General features: G+C 41.4%; 1 protein-coding gene and 1 long non-coding RNA gene across 2 annotated transcripts; both read left to right on the top strand.

Moving 5' to 3' along the window:
* Positions 1–5,241: 5,241 nt before the first annotated feature.
* LOC131013966 (uncharacterized) lies at positions 5,242–8,365 on the top strand. The gene is made up of 3 exons (XR_009097924.1): positions 5,242–5,560; positions 7,515–7,578; positions 8,122–8,365. It is a non-coding gene; the product is annotated as an uncharacterized LOC131013966 (long non-coding RNA).
* Positions 8,366–15,702: 7,337 nt separating this feature from the next.
* Positions 15,703–21,343, top strand: LOC131018607 (uncharacterized). Its single transcript, XM_057947320.1, has 6 exons — positions 15,703–16,048; positions 18,116–18,390; positions 18,435–19,044; positions 19,129–19,367; positions 19,488–20,110; positions 20,515–21,343. Exons 1-6 carry the CDS (start codon positions 15,703–15,705, stop codon positions 21,341–21,343), a joined length of 2,922 nt encoding a protein of 973 aa, XP_057803303.1.
* The last annotated feature ends 832 nt before the right edge of the window (positions 21,344–22,175 follow it).

Below are 22,175 nucleotides of genomic sequence, written 5' to 3'. Positions count from 1 at the left end.
ACGAAGTTACATCTCCTGTGATATCCGCCGCATCTCGTCCTACAGCCCGGAAATTAGTTTTCAACGACGATGCAGAGTCGAGGATTGGTCCATCGGCATCACCTACTGCTCAAGTCTATCATGTTTGGCCACCGATCGAACGCCGCCTTGCTTTCCCTCCGGCAAACGCATTTCCTAAGACACCCACGTTTGGTGAGGGTAAAGCAAATGACGCTGAGCATAGCTCTTGTGCTTCATCAAGCCCGTTCAAATAGGAGGTCTCCTGTGATAGTGCATGAATGTGTCGTCATGTTGTCATCTTTATATTTTGTCATATGCCCGTTATTATTATATCACCCGTCGTACTCGTACTTTCCTCTGCGTATTTTGTAGGAAGCTTATGGTTGCTTTGCTATTCCTTTTTCTAGAAACAAAATCCATGTTCTAATTTGAAGTAATATGCAGCTGTAGTTAGTTTTGTAAAAAAAAAATGTCAAGTTTGTATTATCTACTAATGGAAGTTTTAAATTTAGCTTTTAATAGTTGGAGTAATCTACAAAATGGTTGATATGTCGACCAAATAAGCATAATTCTATCTCACAGCAAGCAACAATTATATGTACTTGTACAAGGAACACACATATCATTGAGTAGAAATAAAGCAGTTCCCGGGAAATTGGACTTATAAACATAGACCATTCTTTTTTACACCATATCTAAGAATATGAAGTGAAGTCAAAATACAAGATATTTAAGCAAAAGAACCCTATAGGGTAAAGTCAGAATTTACAGCTAGGAAAGATTCAAATGAACCTATAGCTATGGAAACCCCAAAACATAGTAGAAAGTAGGATTCATTCACATCCATTCTCCCCTATATATTTTTAACCAACCACTAAGCTGACTATGGCTTCTTGGACATGAGTATGTGAACCACATATTGTGGTTTTGCCTCGTCCGGAAGTGCCATAAACAGCTCCAAAGCCTGTACATCACCTGCCAGAAGTTCATATGCTACGAATTTATCGTTGATTGTCAAAGTGGGCATGTTATTCAACTGCTCGTACACTTCTTTTCTTGCCTTGCTTAAGTCCTGCTTTTAGCCCATGCGTGATGCTATTGTGTCTACCCTTTTGTCAACATTCTTGCTAATTTCTCCTAACACTTCGAAAAGTACGTCAACGCCATCGTTCGCCTTCCGTTTCTTGCTCCCTAATCTTGCAGCACCCACATTTTTCGAAGGCTGACATACACTATCATCAGCTGTCTCGTTCTCAGTCTCTTCCTCGAATTGTACATTGTAAGCACCTTGCGTCCCATCGTTGTCAAAGTTATCTCCTTCATTCATTTCGTATATCGCGTCTGCCACATCTTCCGCTTCAGCCCCATTCACACGATCCTTCCCGAAGATCTCTTTCCAGTCTTCCAAGTAATACCAGCTCTTCTTGCGCATGCCCGACGCATTACGATCATTCTACACAACACAAAAACAATCTCTTCAATAATGCAATTACTATTGATGCTATGCGGTATATACATGTTCAATTGACATATTTAACAAAAAAACGGATAATGTTACCTTTACAATTAAAGCCCACTGCTCGGAATCGCAATCTATCATATACTTGCCATCTACGTTGAAATCAATTCCACTCTTCTCTAATATAGTTGTTAGTGAACCATAATTCCTCTTCCATGTGCTTATTTTTGAATGAATGTGAGGCATGTCCTTTAGGTCCGTTCCTGGAAACACATTCTTAATAGCCTCCTCAAGCTTTCCTAGATAACCAGCTCGGAAGCCATTGTCGGACTTCCAGCCCTGCACAACGAGCTCCTTCAAAGCAGCGAGAAGAACCTCCTCTTCCCTCACTCACCAGCTTCTTCTAGTCTTGTCAGATTTCTTGGATTTGCCACGACCTATTTCATCGCGTGGCGAGGCTGCGCGTGCAAACACCAAAGAAGACATCAAGTACATGATTATATGAACCAAAGAGGCACCCAAACGAAGACATTTTATAATTGAAAGCAATCAAAGTATGAGCACCATAGCCATATTTTATATGAAGCACAGATGCACCCAAACGATTCTAAACACTACACAACTGAATAATTCAACAACAATAACATACAGGAATACACAACAATGACTCCACGATCACGCAGTATAATCTATAACAATCAAAATATGAGCATCATAGCCAGATTAAGCAGAAAATTGAAGAATCTATGTAACAGGAAAACACAATAACGGAAGAAATACCAAAGGGAAACTCGAAATTCTCATTTAAAAGGGTCGTCTACCCAAAGATGAGAGCTACATCAAGGAACCGAGTGGGCATCCAAAAAGCCTTATAAACATTGAAAGGAACTAACCTTGATTGAGTGCACTCATGGTGTTGACGGATTTCTTACGACGGCGCTATGAACCTCCAAGGGAAAAGAAAGTATCAGTCAAGTTGCAAGGGTCGGATTATCACTCTCGAATGCTTTGAATATCATGTTGTACTACCCTCTACAAAGAATCTATCGCAGGAAGATTTCAGTTCTACTTTTTCTAATACTGGCGGAAATTATTTGCCCTAGACGAAGAACAAAAATGGGGACTGGAAGTTTAATGGGGGCTGGAAGTTTATTTTCCCCCAAAACTTCGCAAGGGAGAATTATGTAATTTTGGTATTGAAGTGCAGGGTAACAATGTAATTTCATGTGTTAATCAACACGTTAGTATTTCTCGTAAAACAATCTATAAATTTTAGTAGAGTGTATCAAACATAGAAAATGAGTTATCTTGACATTAGTTAATATCTATCAAACAATGTTATAGTTAATCAAACTCACAAATTCTGTATTAATAATCCACATATAATTAATGTCTGCATATCTACGCAACTCAATCAAATAGCCCCTGAGTATTATGTACTCACGCCCTGCATATATTTCTAAATGTGCAGGCTAAGGAAGGAGCGAGATTAGTCTGGTGCTGGTGGGGGAACATTTCAATCGATGTGTTCATATTTTGATTTGCCCTTATGTTTGATAGAGTCTTGATGATTGAGATACTTTGCTTTCTTTTGAAATCAAGTAATACTCACGGTTATGTGTCTTCATACATATAATCGGTTCGCCTTTTGCTGTGATACTCTGAATACTATGCTTCCTTATGAAAAATGAGCTATACCCGTTTTGTTTTTGTTCGTGAAATTCCTGATATTTATGAAGTTATGATGACGTTGACGTTTTTACCCTTGAGTTAATTTATGATGATTTTCCTTAGCATACTTTGATGCGAGCTTCCGCTTGATGTTCAATCTATTCTTCTTATCTTTTATTCTTTAAAAAGTAGTCGTATCGATACTCGGTCCACGCTATCACTAGCGTCGGGGATCGGGCTGCGACAACCGTCTTCTTGAGACAGGTACTTCAAGTCGTATGATCTGGGCATGAGGATGGAAGACACTCGCTTTGCTGGATACAAGTGAGGGTAGAGCAAACTTTGACGTCGGAGAGACGTTAAGATCCAGTGGAAGGGTCCGGTGAAGACCAAGCATGTGAGCGTCATTCTCCCACTCCATGACTTTGCAGTCATAGATTTCTCCTTTAGTCGGAACAAAATTTCTCTGCAACTTTGGAAAGATTGAAACTTTTTCTCACAGTGAAGGCTGTGGATAGTTGTTAGTTGATGCAGAAAAAGGGTAAAGACAACATGGTATAAATAGACAAAATTTGTACCAAGTAAGAGGATGAAAAGTTTTTCGAAGACTGTGCCTAAAAATATTTTTGAAGAAAATTTTCACGTCCGCCGTCACTGCAGGGGACTGAAGCTTCAAAAAGGTGAGAGGTATCATTGCATTATGTCATGTCAATGAGGTTCTCAAGAAATTTTATCACAGAGGCAACAGGTTGGAAAGATTTTTAGAGAAGATTTTGACAAGTTCAATCAAAACAGATTTTCCCTTTTAAAACACTTGTCCTTCTCGAATATTTCTTTTAATGACACTCCCTTCTCGTCTGGTGGCCTCATTCCCATCGACCAACTCAAAGAGTTCATCGAAGCAACAATGAAGAATAACTCCGGTGGAAGCTCCAAGTCATCATTGACTTACTCCAAGCCATATACTCGGCGAATTGACAGCATGAGGATGCCTCTTGGCTATCAACCACCAAAATTTCAACAGTTTGACGACAAAGGAAATCCGAGACAACATGTGGCTCACTTCATTGAGACATGCAACAACGCTGGTACTTATGGAGATCACCTAGCCAAGCAGTTTGTTCGCTCATTGAAAGGTAATGCTTTTGATTGGTACTCCGACTTGGAATCAAACTCAATTGATAGTTGGGAACATGTAACACCCCGTACTTTTCCTCATGTTGTGAAATAGTGTCTTAACACTATTGAGAGTACTGAGATGTCGAAATACGAGACTTTTTGTTATGAGCAGATAAGACAGTTTGTCTTTTAAATAGAAATACGAGTGAATAAACCGATGATGGAATTAGAGTGATGAGATTTGAGAAATGAGTTGAGATAGAGATGCTGATTGAATTGAGCTGAGATTTTATTTTATTTCCAACTACCGGGAATAGAGTTACCGGATACCGAGTTATCAGAGATTGACTGTCATATTAAGAAAATGGGAATAATGAGTTGGAAATAGAGTGGAGGAAGAAAGAGTGAGAAACCTTGACAAATAGAGTCGGTCTGAGAGACGTTTAGACTGTTTGTGTTTGCCGACTACTTTGATGTGATGATATGAGAATTTACGTGACTGATTGATTATGTGATTTTGTTACGTGAGTCATTTTAACCAAGTTATTATGATTTTTAATTGAGACTTTAGCACTTGGAATTTTTATTAAGTTTGCAAAGCAAGTGCAGTTTATTTTTACCGGAAATTCGAACGATGCCGGTTTATGGAAATTTTTCCAAGCATAATTTTTTTTAAATTATTTTTCCTGTGATGAGGAATATTATAATTGAGTGAGTGCACTAATATTAGTGCTATAATTATTTTATTTTGGTCACATGAATAATTATACTATGGTACTTTATTAATGAGTAATATTTCCATAGTTTTTGTGATTATTATTTAATCACCTTACTCACACTATTATTTTAATTTTCCTAAGCATGTGACTAATTCAATAAATTGCTAAGTGTAGAGATTGAGAGAGTAGAGATTAGAGAGAGTGTAGAGATTAGAGAGAGAGAGATCAAGGCATTAATTGCCAAATATTTCATAAGATTACAAATCTTTCCAAAGATTGCCAAATCTTCTATAAGATTACCAAATCCTCACAAATCTTACCAAGCAATTCTCTCTCACTCACTCACCACATTCGGCCACTCCACCTCTCTCTCTCACTCCATTCGACCAACACCCTCTCTCCCTCATCTCTCTACTTTCCACCATTGTCAACCATGGATGAGACCTCCGAAGCTTCACCAAAATATGCCAAACACATAAATCACCAACAAAATCCCACCTAAACACCTCCTATCAACTTGAATTCAAGGAAATCCTTGAAGATTGATCTTCAAAGTTAGAGAGAGAAAGTTTGATATTTGGTGTAAACTTGGGTAAGTGATCTCCATATTCATAGACTAGACTTGTATGAGATTGTATGTGAGTATTCTTGAGAGTTTGAAGCAAGAAAATCACCCCCTTCATTTTTCTCTAAATTTTCGAAAATATGGGTCTCATACCCTTCAAAAAATTTTCTTTTTCTTTCCTTGAATTGGGGTGAGAAAAATGATCTATGATATGTTTGGTGATGATTGATATGTGTTTTGAAAAGCTATGTTTTGAGATTCAAATTTTGAATGAGTTTAGTTTACCCAAAATTGGGAGATTTGGAGTCAATGAGATAATAGATAAATTGATGATGTAAATGAGTCTATGAGATGTATATGATGATGATTGATGGAGTAATTTGAGTATATGATGTCCATTGGAGTTTTTGATGTGAGTTAGTTTACTAAAATTAGGGATATGTGTATATATGCCCTTATATGTAAATGATGGTTTTTATGTGAGATTAATTGGTTAAAAATGAAAGATATATGAATGGATTAAAGATTCATATGTGTTTATAAATTTCAAGGAGTTAGTTTAGTAAAAATTAGGACTTTTTGATCTATATGTCTATTAAGTGATTTGGCTTAAAATATAGGTAATTGAACATGATGTTAGTGTTTTAATATGTTTGAATAAGTCTTTTCTAAGCTAAGTAAAATTTTGACTTGAGTTAGTTTATGAGAATTTTTGAGTTTTCATATCTTGAGAAGTCGATGATTGATAACATGAGGTCTAATTTGCTTTATGACCATTATGTGAAAGTTGTCATGTTTTTGTTGAGAGTTTATGTGGATATATGAGTTTTTATTAGAGTTTAGTTGGCATGATTATAGGGGATTTATTTGTGTAAAATGAGTTACATGATGTATGAAGTCATTAATGAATGATTGAATGATTTTGAGCATGAGATTGAGAAGAGGATTAAATTGATGCGTTTGTAGAAACGTTTTCCTTGAGATTTGAGTTTATGATGTAAGAGGAGATTTGAGATTGAGTATGATGAGTATTTTAATGTTTTTGAATGTTTTTGAGTGTTATATGTGTTTAAAATGAGCTTTGATTGGTTTTCTTTGAAGGAATGTTGAATTGAGCATTTAAGAGTTTGAGATGAGTTTTTGGTGATTTTTCGTAGGCTACTGACCTACTGTGATCGACGGGTTGTCGATGTCTAATGGCTTTGAAAATTTTACAACATGTCCCTACATGAGTCTTGAGCATACCGGTAAAATTTCAAGTCATTTGGACTTGATTTACTATTTTTATAAAATGCAAAACCAAATCTGCACATTTCTACCGGGAATTTCAGAGAACAGGGGACAAAGTCATTCATTTCAGTAGCTTCCTATGTGATCTAGCTTTCAAAATTTTTATGGTATCAACCTTACTGTATGGGCTAGATATCCACTAAATTGGAGCTCCGTTTGACAACGTTTACTATTTTTCAAAAATCAATGTTTCCGATTGCTCAAAACTGCCGAATATGGTAGACCGTGATAAAAACGCCATATCTCCCAAACCACTTGGAGTTTCTGACTCTACTTTTTTTTAAAATGAAACTAGACTCAAATACCTTTCTTTTGGTATGAGTCTGGAGTCCAGGAGATGTCGGAGTCAGAACGTGTTAAATTTTGAAGTTGAGTCAGTGGGAAAACAGAACCTGATTTGTTGATGTTTGATTGTATTTTCTTATGTGCCTTATGTGTTTATGTTGCCTAAGTGTTTTAATGAGATTAGACGAGTCTTATATGAGAGATAAATCGAGACTTAGAACCATGATTTTCTTGAAACCTATCCTTGGACTTAAGGTTTTGAAATGAGTGAAGAAGTTTATGTAGAGTCGATTAATAGATAGAATATAAGATAGAGCATGAGTTAAGGCATGAGTTTTTGTCGTTGAGTTCTAATCGAGATTCATTTTATGACATGAACCTTCGATGATGACGATGATCCCTGAAGACACGAGCAGAGCAGGGAAGTAAGTAACTCCGCTTTGACGGGAGTTTTTGAGTAAGGTCTTCAGGTGGGCAATATTTTGAGTATACATATATTATCCGAGCTTTCTAAAATGATTTGATGATTAATGATGATGTTATGAGCTTATCAAATAATTTGAGATAAATGATGTTTGAGAACTGTTTGACTTGCCAAGTTTTGATGTTGAGCTTGTATGTTACCCTCTACTGATGAGATGAGACGAATTCGGGTCCTGGGCAGTTGATAGCTATCCTGCCAGGGCTAGTGTACACTGAGGTGACTGTGAGCCGTTGAGCGAATCGGCCGGTCACGGTACTTGAGAGGGAGGCCTACTTCTCAGTACCTTTGATGATGATGAGTTGTAGATGTGGTACATACATGTTGAGATCTTTGACTGCAGTCGTTTACTTATGATGTCATGATTATGAAAACCGCATGCACAGATTCATTTAATACTAACTTATTTCTGTGTATTGCTGAGATGTGGCAAGCTTCAAACTTATAGCTCTAAGAGCACCTTTCTCGTTTTTCGGCGTTTGCCCACTGAGTATTATGTACTCACGCCCTGCATGTATTTCTAAATGTGCAGGCTAAGCGAGGAGCGAGATTGGTCTGGTGTTGGCGGGGAATTGTTAAAGGATGTATTTACTTTATCGTATTTCCATTTTGACGATAAAGTCTTGATAATTGATATACTTTAACTTTTCTTTTGAAGTTAAGCAATGTACTCACGGTTATATGTCTTCATACATATAATCGATTCGCCTTTTGCTGCGATACTCTGCATATTATGATTCCTTACGAAAAATGAGCGATACCCGTTTTGTTTTTGATCTTGAAACTCCTGATAATTAAAAAGTTATAACGACGTTGACAATTTTACCCTTGGGGTCATTTATGATGATTTTCCTTAGTATGCTTTGATGCGAGCTTCTGCTTAATGTTCGACCTATTCTTCTTATCATTTATTCTTTTAAAAATAGTCGTATCGATACTCGTACCCCACTATCACTAGTGTCGGGAATCGGGCTGCGACAGAACAACTGGAGCATGAGTTCCTCAATCGCTTCTATAGCACTAGAAGAACTGTCAGCATGGTGGAGCTCACAAGTTCGCGACAATTCAAAGAAGAGCCAGTCATTGACTACATCAACCAATGGAGAAACCATTGTCTCAACTGCAAGGACCGATTGTCTGAATCATCTGCCATCGAAATGTGTATTCAAGGGATGCATTGGGGTTTGCAATACATCTTGCGAGGAATCCAGCCTAGAACATTCGAAGAACTTGCTACAAGAGCTCATGACATGGAGTTGAGTATGGCAGCAAGCGGGATTGAAGGGCCACCCATCCAAGAACCTAGCAAATTCAAGCCTGAATTCAACAAAGGAGGAAAACCATATGACAAAGCACCAAAGAAAGAATCTATGGCAGTGAAAGCAACTTCCGTGAAATTTCTAAAGAAAGAAGCTAGTCAGGAAGGCAACCAGAATGCTCCACGAGACAATCAGGACTCTTCCCGAGACGTGAGGCAAAGAAAACTTACCTTGAAAGAAATGCAGCAAAAGCAGTACCCTTTCTTAGACTCTGATGTCTCTGGGATATTTGATGACCTGCTCAAAGAGGGACTTATCGAGCTACCTGAAATGAAGCGACCAAATGAAGCAGGACGAACGGATGATCCAAAATATTGCAAATACCATCGATTGGTTGGACATCCTATACATGATTGCTTCATCTTCAAAGACAAAGTCATGCGACTGGCTCAAGAAGGAAAGATATCCCTTGAAGAAGATTCTGCTGTCGCAAATATGGTTTCTGCTGACTTGAGTGATATAATAGAAGGTATTGAAATCCTATATGATACATCCAATCAAGTAGATGAAGCACCTGAGCTAAATGTGAATGAAGATGATGACGCCTTCACAATCACATTTTCCGATGAAGATATGTAGCTAGGATCTGAACCTCATAACAGACCATTGTTCGTGAGTTGTTATATACAGGAACAGAAGGTCAATCGAATTCTCATCGATGGAGGCTCGGCGGTCAATATTTTACCACTAAGAACTTTGAAACAATTGGGAATTCAAGAAGACGAGCTATCAAATAGCCGATTAATGATTCAAGGTTTCAACCATGAAGGGCAAAGAGCTCTTGGTACTACAAAGCTACGATTGCATATGCAGGACATGGACTCCACGGCGTTGCTTCATGTGATTGATGCAAGGACATCCTACAACATGCTTCGAGGGCGATCATGGCTTCATGAAAACGGTGTCATTCCTTCTACATTGCATCAATGCTTCAAGTACTATCAAAATGACGTCCTGAGAAAAGTGGTTGGTGATCACAAGCCTTTCACAGAAGCAGAGTCGCATTTTGCCGATGCTAAGTTCTATTTGGAAAGAACTAAAGTGACAGTGGTAGAAAGAGATATGCCGCACGGGGAGTCAGGATCCCGCCAAAAGAAAGAATCTCATCCAAAGATGGAAGGTTTCACCGTCCCCCTAACTAAGATTAACGCCAAGAAGCCAATTCTCCAACCACTCGAAGGGTTTGTTCGACCAAAGCAAAGTGGCACCACAGAACATGTAGATCTCTCAAACAAAGAACTCTCAAAGCACTTTGGTCCGAATGCGTATAAACTTCTTGTAAACGCCGGATACAATCCTCAAGAAAGCTCCATGTCAGGGTCTCATTTGAGAAAAACTGCTAACACGAGCCAAAATCCCAAGGCAGGCCTGGGATACACGGTGCAAAGTCCTGTTCGTATCGCCATCAAAAGAGCCACGACTAACTATGCTAGCACCAAGCAAATCTAGGAATCTTCGAACAATCAAAAAATTCAAAAGGTTTCTGTCTTCAAAAGGTTGGGTAAAAGAGAAGCTCGACGAATATCTGTCTTTAAAAGGCTTGGCAAAGGCAAGTCATGGAAAAAGGACGTGACAAAAGAGGCCGATGAATTAAACATGACAGAAAAGCTAAGAAGCTCGATTCCTTCTCGTATGAAGAGGTGTACCACTTTGCTTGTATCATGCGGAAAAGAATTGAAGGCTAAAATGAAGACGGTCGTCTTTACACGGGATGCCGAAGACGACGAAGATAGAGAGAGTGTGGCTTCATCTTACTACATTACTAATGGTGCTAACGATCCAATTTCTCGTACTACTCGAGGTCAAGTGCGTCGTGAAGATGTTGTTACATCAAACCATATCACCTCATGTGAGGAAGTGGTTGCCGAAGAAGAAGATGCTGAAATAGCTCATCAACAGTTTGAAGAAGGAGTTAGGGCTACTGTTGATGAATTGAGAGAAATCAACTTGGGCACTGTTGAAGACCCACGACCCACTTACATCAGCGCGTTGTTGACTGTTGATGAGGAATACTCATTGATGAGGACTGGAATACTCATCAGCGTTGTGCTTAGTAATCCAAGCCTATTTTACCTAATTATTATTATTATTATTATTACAGAAACTAACAACGCAGGTACGATCGAATATCTTAGATAAAAGAGTAAGAAATCCACCTAAGTAGATGGAGTGAAGAATGATTGCACAAAGAAACCTTCCCGCGCAGCCAAGTAGCTTTCCCGTGCAGCCGCGCAGCCAAGGAACTATCCCACGCAGCCAAGGTGCCTTCCTGCACAGCCAAGAAGCTTGCCCGCGTAGCCACGCAGCCAAGAAACCTTCCTGCGCAGCCAAGAAACCTTCCCGCGCAGCCAAGTAGCTTTCCTGCGCAGCCAAGTAGCTTTCCCGTGCAGCCGCGCAGCCAAGGAACTATCCCACGCAGCCAAGGTGCCTTCCTGCGCAGCCAAGAAGCTTGCCCGCGCAGCCACGCAACCAAGAAACCTTCCTGCGCAGCCAAGAAGCTTGCCCGCGCAGCCACGCAGCCAAGAAACCTTCCCGCGCAGCTACGTATGATAGTTCAACTTCGGGAATAAGACCGTTGTACTGAGTTTTGGGCCCAATTGACTAGATGAGTGGGCTTTTAGAATTAGGGTTTGATCACAAACTATAAATAACACATCTATTGGAAAACTGGAGAATCAATTCATTTTGGAGCAACACACTTGTAATATGTAAACACTCTCAATATAGTGGAACCAACGAAGAACTCCCATGGATGTAGGTCTTGATGGCCGAACCACGTAAATCCGTGCGTCGTTTATTGCTTTCCAGTTTCTAGTTTAGGTGTTGGTGATTCCGTGCTTCACCAACTGGCGCCGTCTGTGGGAAAAGTGAGCTAAGGCGTGAGATTCATGGTTTTTTGGTTACTATTCATCGAGAAAATCACTGTTCATCGAAAATTTGGGAAATGGGGGATCTGGTCACTGTTCATCGGGAGGTGACTGTTCATAAAAAAAAATCAAGCCTTGTTACTGTTCACGGAGAGGAGGAGGAAGGGGTCTGTTTTTCTAATTTCCGACAGGGGCGGTGGGCAGCCTTCCACCATATCCGATCATCTCCTAGATTTGCAAAACCCAGACGTCCGCCGCCGCGGCTCCAAGATCCGGTGAAAATTCACCATGCCGAGAAGAAAGAAAAAAGGGGAAACCCAACTACAAGTTGGAAATCAGGCTGGAAGAAATCAAAAAAGTTCAGAAGGAAAGGGAGGGCTCCCAATCGAGCTGCACCACCGCAGAGTAGAAACCGCACGCCACCACCTCGCAGGGATTACTACTGCGCAAAAACCGCGCGCCGCCGCGCACCACCGCTGGGTCTCGTCTCCGCTCCTAAATTACGGCTGGGAGCGGGCTAAATCTCCAGCGAATCTCGTCGTCGTCTGTCCCCAGTGCACCAGATTGGCTTCAGCGAATCTCCATCCCCCCAAATTGGCTTCAGCGCAGCCTCAATATCCCGCTTCAGCCGCCGAATAATAGCACAGATCACCGGATCATGGACATAGGGGAAAACCCCTAATTTTCTCACTCAATATAAAATTTTCAGCGATTTATTGCAAATTTTGGGCAAACCCTGATGATTTCTTGTCTTTTCTATGATTGCCCAGCAAATTTTTGGTTGGATCATAGCTTGAGTGCGGCACTTGAGTGCGAAGGGAAATTTTCTCGAATCACCACGAGAATCTGGATTCGGCGCGATTTCTGGAGCATGAAGCACGCTAGGGCGCACGGCCGCCGCATTTGCCGCCTATTTTTTGCTTGGATTACCGCCTGCTCCGGCGGCGTTCGAGGTTTTGTTCAAACGACCCTAGGGGAAGAGGACATACTTGGTCCGTGCATATCAAACATGGAAATGAAGCAGCGCTGTGCGACAACCTTTGCCAGAATCATATCGTCGAGGGGTTTTTCCGATTTGAGAGCTCAAATGCTTCGGCGTATTACTGATTCGATTGAGGCCAAGATCTCTGCACCTACCACTGGCAGGTGGAATATGGTGCTTCCCCTGCCCGGGCCGTCCACGACTTTTATCTCGCCAGCGGCTAAGCCATAAACAGGGTCATTGCTCGATTTCATCCGACGCTGGGTCACCAGCACCAAGCTTCCTCTGTTCGGGCATCGTGTCATTTTTATCTCCCCCGACGGAATCCAAACTGCCGTTGCTTTCCCCGACGGAGCAGAGCAGAGTTTATCTGAGTTGGCTATGGGCACCTTCTATTTTTACATTGTTTTTGCCAAATGAGGCGAGAAAAATTGAGATCATAGCAGGGGATTCTTGCATTGATGTAGTTGGCAAAGATCAAGCCAAGGACGAGCACTGCTAAGCTAAGTTCTTTATCTTAATTGGCTTTGTTGATTTTTGTGAATCAATTATATTTCTCCTGCAGTTGTCTTAGTTGCTGCTGATTCAAACACTCAAGTGTCAATTCTGATGTTAATTTACCAAGATATGGGTATGATCATATGATATTCGTGGGAAGATCGAATAGTAGAGGGCTCACTAGTCTGGAGATTTTGTTCTTAATATATTTGCATGATTGATAGTCTGATTTTCAGTTAAATTGCTCCCTGAATTTATCATGATGATAAATATTTTTGTCATTGAAATGTTGGGGCAGATTAGGATTCTGCTCTGATCTTGGGATTATGCAACCAGTTTAATGCGTACTTGGCATACTAATCTCTGAAGGGGTTGTTAATTGCTCATGGAGCTTATTACTCTTAGAACAAGATTTTGGGAAAAACAATAAGACTTTGAATAAGGGAAGAAAATGTCTCTGATAATTGCTATATTTAATTACATTCTTCAATATTTTTAGCCATTATATCTATTATTTAGATTGGTAACTTCTGGAAACTATGTGTCGGCTCTTTGTTGATGTTTGAAGGTGGGGAGCTGTTGATACAACTGCGGTCTAGACTTTACTAGCCAAGTTACTGTATTATTTCAGTTGGTTCATTCCTTATCTGGGGCGTTTGCATTTTTTGAGGGAAACAGAGGGTGGTGATCTTCGAGGAGAAGATTGAAAGAGTGGACCAAATACAAGGATTACAGCCCTATGTGCCGTCTTGGTGGACACCCTGTGCTACTCGTGGAGATCCTGCGCAGCCAGCTCGGCCATCATAATCGAATTCCCAGCAAAGACATCGAGGCAGCGCAGCAGTGGACCAAATACAAGGATTACAGCCCTATGTGCCGCCTTGGTGGACACCCTGTGCTACTCGTGGAGATCCTGCGCAGCCAGCTCGGCCATCATAATCGAATTCCCAGCAAAGACATCGAGGCAGCGCAGCTGCGCCGCCAGCTCTGTCGTCCTGACCAAGCTCCTGGTGAAGATACCGGGGCAGCGCAGCTAACCAATCAGCACTGAAGTATCACTCAAGGATCGAGAATGACACTTTGCTTCCAGAGAGGCTTGCTTGAAAAGTCTATACTAATCACTACTTGTTATCAATTCCGAATTGCGGGAAAAAAGAATGAAGCTAAGTCTTTGATTCCTTTACTCTAACTCGAATATTACAAAATTGGATTAACTTTGATTGTGAGTCTTATAGCATTATAAGATAGTACTATGATTCTACTCTAATTTTGGGATTAATATTGGGACTAATTTTGCTGCGTTCTTGCTTTCAATTTGCTAGGATTATTATATTAGAATGGGTGTTTTCAGTCGATCCATTTTTCTGTGAACATGTTGTCTGTTATTTTGACTTCAAGCTAAGTTTTTCAGCATTGGTTCGGCGCGGACATGGTCGGTACTGAAGAAAACTTTCCAGCATGGATGTCGAAAGTCATAATTGAAAGAGTCACGACCACTCAAGTAAAGCAGCTCGAAGGGCAGCGCTGTCACCGTTGTTTCTAATTTTGGAGCAGAGATATCGTTCAGCAAGCATATGCAGGCCCGCTTAGCGCTGTCTTAATAGCCAAGAAGATTCGACAAGAGAAGAGCTTGATGTCTCAAGCTTCATATATTTTATATTCAACATTTTTGGATTAAATTTCAACTCTAAACCATGTGATATGTATGATTAATGGGATTAATAAGATCAATGTGTGATCCTCACAGGTTGAAATAATGGACTAAATATAAGATGTCTCAGGGCAGCGCTGCTATATCTCTCTATGTATTTCCAGCGCAGGATCATGTTTCAAGAAATTCCAGCAAATGTGTGCCTTTTGCCTGCACAGGCGAGACCAACTGGAGCTGCGCAGCCCACAGGCCAAGACAGGGGGATCGGGGAATTAACAGGCATGGCGGTAATCTTCGAGGGCAGCGTAGTACGGTATCCTTAGAGGGCAGCATAGGTTCACGAAAAAGACTAAATGGGCAGCGCAGGTTCACAAGGAAGATTCAGTGCTGCTGCTCAGCCCGGGAAGAAGCTCTCAATTTTCAGCGCAGCTACTCAGCTCGGGAAGAAACTTGCAATCTTCAGCGCTGTCGGCGAGGATTATCAGTGAACTTTCCATCTGTGAACACCAAGACACTCGGATTCTAAGTTGATGGGAGCAGGGAAGTCATGCTTAAAGTCAGCGCAGAAAAAACCTTCAGTAATGTCAACCGAGGGCGAGAAAATTCGAGATCAAGCTGCGAAGGCAGCTTGCAACATAACTAACGAGTACTCAAGATATCTCAAAGCCGTTTGCTCAGCCATGAAAGAGTTGGGACAGACCGCAATCTTCGTTGAATTTCAATTTTTGCGACTTTTTGGCAAGTTGTGGCAGCCATGTATATCATTCAAAGGAAATTAGAGCATCAAGTGGGCAACATGGGTTTACAAAGAACACTAAAAGGGCAGCGTACAACAACATTTCCGCAGAGCATTCCTGGGAACGGCTTGAACAGAAAGCTGCCCGGACATGTCCATGGTTTCTTTCCGCAAACAACTTCACCAAAGGGGGAAGCTCGCCACTGCGCGGATGCGGTGCAGGGAATAGAGGGCAGCTTATCAGCTCGCTGTTATACTGATACAGCACAGAGAGGGAGAGGGCAGTTCGCCACTACGCTGAAACAACCCTACATCGAGAGCGTTGGGCTATTTTCGAGGGGAATTCGAGCATCAAGAGGGCAGCGCAGACTGAAAGATACACAGAAGAGTAGCGCAGCTGCCTTGAGTAAAGGGCGGCATGGATTAAACCAATTGGCGTGTTTAGAGTCACCCTATCAATCTATCATAATGATGAATAATTTTTTACTGATTTTGGGGTTGATTTTTTGTTAAAATATATATTGATATTATTCATTGAATATGGCATTTGAATTTCAATAACTGAGTCTGGGATTGTGCCATTATCTCTTACTTTATTTGGGTACTTAGATCATGCGAAGAAAGATACAATAGCAAAGGAAAATGAGGAATTAGTGGAATAACAAGATGAAGAAGAATTATTAAGCTGCGCAGGAATGTAAGCAAGAAGAATTACTAAAGCTGCGCTGCATAATTTTCTAAGCCGCGCTGCAAAATCACCAAACTATGTTGCAAAATCACCAAGCTGCGTTGCAGGATATCTAAGCTGGTCTTCAACACAGGAACTCTACATTATCTCAGCGCAACTATCTAATTATCTCAGCTATCTCAGTTATCTCAGCTATCTCAGTAGTTTTCAGCGCAGAATGTCCGAGCTGTTGTCAGTTCAGAATGTCTATGCTCCGCGCAGGAATATCGTAAGCCGCGAAAGTTAGACAGGGTTCTTTGATTGTCTATGCTCCGCGCAGGAATATCGTAAGCCGCGAAAGTTAGACAGGGGTGTACCATCTTTGTACCATCTTGAGGGCCGCTCTGCGGGGGTGTACCATCTTAAGGGCCGCTCTGCGGGGGTGTACCATCTTTGTACCATCTTGAGGGTCGCTCTGCGGGGGTGTACCATCTTAAGGGCCGCTCTGCGGGGGTGTACCATCTTTGTTCCATCTTAAGGGCCGCTCTGCGGGGGTGTACCATCTTGAGGGCCGCTCTGCGGGGGTGTACCATCTTTGTACCATCTTGAGGGCCGCTCTGCGGGGGTGTACCATCTTGAGGGCCGCTTTGCGGAGGTATATCATCTTTGTCAGCGCAGTCAGTGCAGCGCAGTCAGCGTGGGGTTGTCAGCGCAGATCACTTGAGGCTTCTCAGCACAAGTTATCTAAGCCCTTATCATCTTTAATGATGCTCGACGAATCAAAAGGAAAAATTATCATCTTTTTATCTTAGTTCATTTACAGCGCTGATATACTTTGTCACCATTGTTTTGTAAAGATTGACAATTTTTATCTAATAAGTTGCAGGGAATTATATATGCTTAATTGACACGGGAGAGCAGCACAGCGCTGACTTCACACCACTAGTTGAACAAAGAGAACACTGTTCAACTAGACAAGGGGGGAGTAGCTGATGAGGACTGGAATACTCATCAGCGCTGTGCTTAGTAATCCAAGCCGATTTTACCTAATTATTATTATTATTATTATTATTATTATTACAGAAACTAACAGCGCAGGTACGATCGAATATCTTAGATAAAAGAGTAAGAAATCACCTAAGTAGATGGAGTGAAGAATGATTGCACAAAGAAACCTTCCCGTGCAGCCAAGTAGCTTTTCCGTGCAGCCGCGCAGCCAAGGAACTATCCCACGCAGCCAAGGTGCCTTCCTGCGCAGCCAAGAAGCTTGCCCGCGCAGCCAAGAAACCTTCCTGCGCAGCCAAGAAGCTTGCCCGCGCAGCCACGCAGCCAAGAAACCTTCCCGCGCAGCCAAGTAGCTTTCTTGCGCAGCCAAGTAGCTTTCCCGTGCAGCCAAGGAACTATCCCACGCAGCCAAGGTGCCTTCCTGCGCAGCCAAGAAGCTTGCCCGCGCAGCCAAGAAACCTTCCTGCGCAGCCAAGAAGCTTGCCCGCGCAGCCACGCAGCCAAGAAACCTTCCCGCGCAGCTACGTATGATAGTTCAACTTCGGGAATAAGACCGTTGTACTGAGTTTTGGGCCCAATTGACTAGATGAGTGGGCTTTTAGAATTAGGGTTTGATCACAAACTATAAATAGCACATCTATTGGAAAACTGGAGAATCAATTCATTTTGGAGCAACACACTTGTAATATGTAAACACTCTCAATATAGTGGAACCAACGAAGAACTCCCGTGGATGTAGGTCTTGATGGCCGAACCACGTAAATCCGTGCGTCATTTATTGCTTTCCAGTTTCTAGTTTAGGTGTTGGTGATTTCGTGCTTCACCACTCATATATCGAATTGCTCAAGGAATTCAAAGACATCTTTGCATGGTCTTATAAGGAAAGGCTGGGATTGAGATCCAAGATAGATGTTCACCATTTAGCCGTTAGAAAGGATGCACGACCAGTCAAGCAGGCTCAGCGTCGATTCCGACCAGAATTGGTTCCTCTAATCGAAGCTGAAGTGAACAAACTCATCGATGTGGGGTTTATTAGAGAAGTCAAATACCCAACATGGATTTCAAGCATTGTTCCAGTGAGAAAGAAAAATGGGCAAATTCGTGTATGTGTTGACTTCAGGGACTTGATGAAGCATGTCCCAAGGATGACTTTTCATTGCCAATTGCCGAATTGATGATCGATGCCACAACCGGGCATGAAGCATTAACCTTCATGGATGGATCTTTCGGTTACAATCAAATTCGCATGTCACCAAATGATGAAGAGTTAACAGTATTTCGAACCCCGAAAGAAATCTATTGCTACAAAGTGATGCCATTTGGGTTGAAGAACGTCGGTGCCACCTACCAAAGAGCCATGCAGAAGATATTTGATGATATACTTCACAAAATTGTTCAGTGCTATGTAGATGATTTGGTAGTTAAGTCTAAGAAACGAAGTGATCACCTACAAGATCTGCGAATGGTTTTTGAGCGATTGAGAAAGCATCAGTTAAAGATGAATCCGCTAAAATGTGCATTTGGTATCAAGTCCGGAAAGTTTCTTGGGTTCATTGTTCGCCATCAGGGGATAGAAATCGAGCAAGCAAAGATTGATGCGATAATAAAAATGCTTGAACCTCAAAATATCCATGATTTGAAGAGTCTGCAAGGAAAATTAGCATACCTGAGAAGGTTTATTTCAAATTTAGCTGGGAGGTGTCAACCTTTTAGCCGAATTATGAAGAAAGGTATACCATTTGAATGGGACGAGTCATGTAAAAGCGCTTTCAAAAACATCAAATCCTACCTGATGTAACCTTCTGTGTTAGCAGCACCTATGCCAGGACGCCCCTTGATATTGTATATTGCCGCTCAAGAACGATCAATGGGGGCATTACTTGCGCAAGAAAACGAAGGTGGAAAGGAGAACACATTGTACTACTTGAGCAGGACAATGACGCCAAATGAATTGAAGTATACTCTAATTGAAAAGTTGTGCTTGGCGTTGATCTTTTCCATCCAAAAGCTTAAGCATTATTTTCAAGCTCACACGGTCCGCCTTGTATCTAAGGCAAACCCCTTGAAGTTTGTGATGTCAAGACCTATCTTATCCGACAGGCTTGCACGGTGGTACCTTCAGCTTTAGCAATTCGAGATCATGTATGTTCCCCAAAAGGCTGTGAAGGGATAGGTACTGGCTGATTTCTTAGCAGATCACCCAATTCCTGCTGAGTTGGAGTTAAGTGACGATCTCCCGGATGAAGATGCACTTGCAATCGATATTGCCCAACCTTGGTGGATGTTTTTTGATGGAGCATCCCATAGAGAAGGAGTTGGTGCTGGGATCGTGTTCGTATCACCCGAACGTCAAGTGTTGCCATATTCCTTCACCTTAACTGAGAATTGCTCTAACAATGTAGCAGAATATCAAGCTTTAATCCTCGGTTTGGAGATGACGTTAGATATGCAACGATCGCACCTCAAAGTATATGGTGATTCCAAATTGGCGGTTAATCAAATACTTGGGTTGTATGAAGTGAAGAAACCTGAGTTACTGCCATATGTCAAGTATGCTCGGAAGATCATTGGGTGGCTTGGAGATGTGGAGCTTGAGCATATTCCAAGAAATGAAAACAAACAAGCAGATGCCTTGGCTAAACTTGTATCCACCATAGCTATGGTCAACGGTGAAACCCATATACCAGTATGTGAAAGATGGGTCGTACCACCTATTTTTGAAAATGAGAAACGCGAAGACATCGAAAGCCATCTTGTTGAAGTCTTCGAAATTGAAGAAAAAGATTGGCGCCAACTGTTGGTGGATTATCTAAAATATGACAAGTTGCCAAGTGATCCACGTCGAAGGGTTGATATTCGGCGGCGCGCCACTCGCTTTATATTTTTCAAAAGAATACTTTATAGGAGGTCTTTTGATGGAGTATTTCTAAGATGCTTAAGCAATGAAGAAGCCGCCAAAGCTATGGAAGAAGCGCATTCTGGCGTGTGTGGTGCTCACCAATCGGGACCAAAGCTGCATTTTTGAATCAAGAGGATGGGCTACTACTGGCCAACTATGGTGAAAGATTATTTGGATTATGCGCAAAGATGTCAAGCTTGCCAATTTCATGCGAATCTGATTCATCAGCCACCCGAGCCACTACACCCCACAGTTGCATCCTGGCCTTTTGATGCTTGGGGCATGGATGTTGTTGGTCCAGTGACAAAATCATCAGGGGGCATTTATACATTCTAGTTGCGACTGATTACTTCTCCAAATGGGCTGAAGCAGTACCATTAAGAGAAGTGAAAAAAGAGACTATTGTTAATTTTATCAAAACCAACATCATCTATCGCTATGGAGTTCCCCGCTATGTCATAACTGACAATGGAACACCTTTCAGCAATGCGTTGATAAGTAAACTCTGTGAAAAATTTGGCTTTAAGCAACGGAAGTCGTCGATGTATAATGCGCTAGCAAATGGGTCGGCTGAAGCATTCAACAAAACCTTGTGTAATATGTTAAAGAAAATTGTTTCAAAGTCAAAGCGTGACTGGCATGAACGCATTGGAGAAGCATTGTGGGCATATCGAACCACTTATAGAACTCCCACGCAGGCAACACCTTACTCATTGGTAAATGGAGTTGAAGCCGTCATTCCCCTGGAACAACAAATCCCATCTTTGAGGATGGCCATCCAAGAAGGACTAACTGAAGAAGAAAATGCACGTCTGTGCCAAGAAGAGCTGGAAGCTCTAGATGAGAAAAGGCTAGAGGCTCAGCAGAAGTTGGAATGCTATCAAGCTCGCCTTTCGAAGTCCTTCAACAAGACAGTACGAGTGCGTTTCTTTCAAGTTGGAGATCTAGTCCTCGCTGTGAGGAGGCCAATTATTGTCACTCATCGTGTTGGAAACAAATTCGTATCGAGATGGGACGGCCCATATGTCGTCAAGGAAGTCTACACAAATAGAGCATACATGCTTCTTTCTGATGACAACGTCAGAGTTGGGCCTATCAATGGAAAGTTCCTGAAACGCTACTATCCATGAATGGTAGTAGAAACAAAGCATGTACATATGTATATAGTCAAAAAAAAAAATAGAAAGCAAAAAAAAAATAAAAGAAAAAAAAACTAAAAAGATGAGTCAGATGAGAAATCAGAAATGAAGAAAAGCAACAAAATGGAGTGTATGAAGACAGCTCCTTGACGCACGAGCCTAAACTGCATGTTACTCTTGGCCCGCATGAGTATAAACTGTGCACGACACCCAATCTCAAACATTTGTTGATCCTATGAACTACGTTTTGACTTGATCCATTTCAAAAGGGTACGTAGGCAGCTTAGATAATTTCTAGGTTCGGTCATAAGTTGCGTTTGACTCTTTTCGATTTATATCATCAAGTTATGATTTAAGTTGATTATGTGAAGCCAAATAACGTTTCATTCCAAAATAGCAAAGAAATCAAGTCATCAAAAGAAGCACAAGCATTTGGACAAGATGTCAAAATATCCATCACAAACCAAATGAGAATCATCAAAAGAGAAATGATAGAAACTACAGTTTGCACCAATACTAAGCAAATGGTCTTGATCCTCCAAAGCTCTTTGAGCAGAGATCAAAAGTGATTCTGAAGTCTTCAAATTCCTCAGCATTTCCTCATCAATAGGTGCATCTTTATGTTTGTCAAACTCTCTTTTGAATTCTTGGGTTGGACCTCGGACGGTATAAAAGGAGGCATTATCTTGCTTGAGGGACAACGTCATCTTCGTCTTCCACAGCAACGGCCATTCTCTCCACGGGAATTGTCACCACCGCTCCGAAGACTTGGATCTTCCGCGAAATACCACCGCTGAAATCCTGAAAGAGCTGCACCGCTACC

The sequence above is a fragment of the Salvia miltiorrhiza genome, chromosome 3 (assembly GCF_028751815.1).
Source record: "Salvia miltiorrhiza cultivar Shanhuang (shh) chromosome 3, IMPLAD_Smil_shh, whole genome shotgun sequence".
Classification (NCBI taxonomy): domain Eukaryota; kingdom Viridiplantae; phylum Streptophyta; class Magnoliopsida; order Lamiales; family Lamiaceae; genus Salvia; species Salvia miltiorrhiza.
Note: the sequence above shows the minus strand (reverse complement) of the source record. Positions and strands in the feature narration are given on the sequence as shown.

Excerpts from the sequence above, each read along its gene's own strand:
- LOC131018607 (XM_057947320.1), top strand. The coding sequence starts at position 15,703 with ATGGGTTTACAAAGAACACTAAAAGGGCAGCGTACAACAACATTTCCG. Across the intron at positions 18,391-18,434 it reads GGATTTCAAGCATTGTTCCA|GGACTTGATGAAGCATGTCC; the intron begins GTGAGAAAGAAA and ends TGTTGACTTCAG. Across the intron at positions 19,045-19,128 it reads TAGCCGAATTATGAAGAAAG|CACCTATGCCAGGACGCCCC; the intron begins GTATACCATTTG and ends CTGTGTTAGCAG.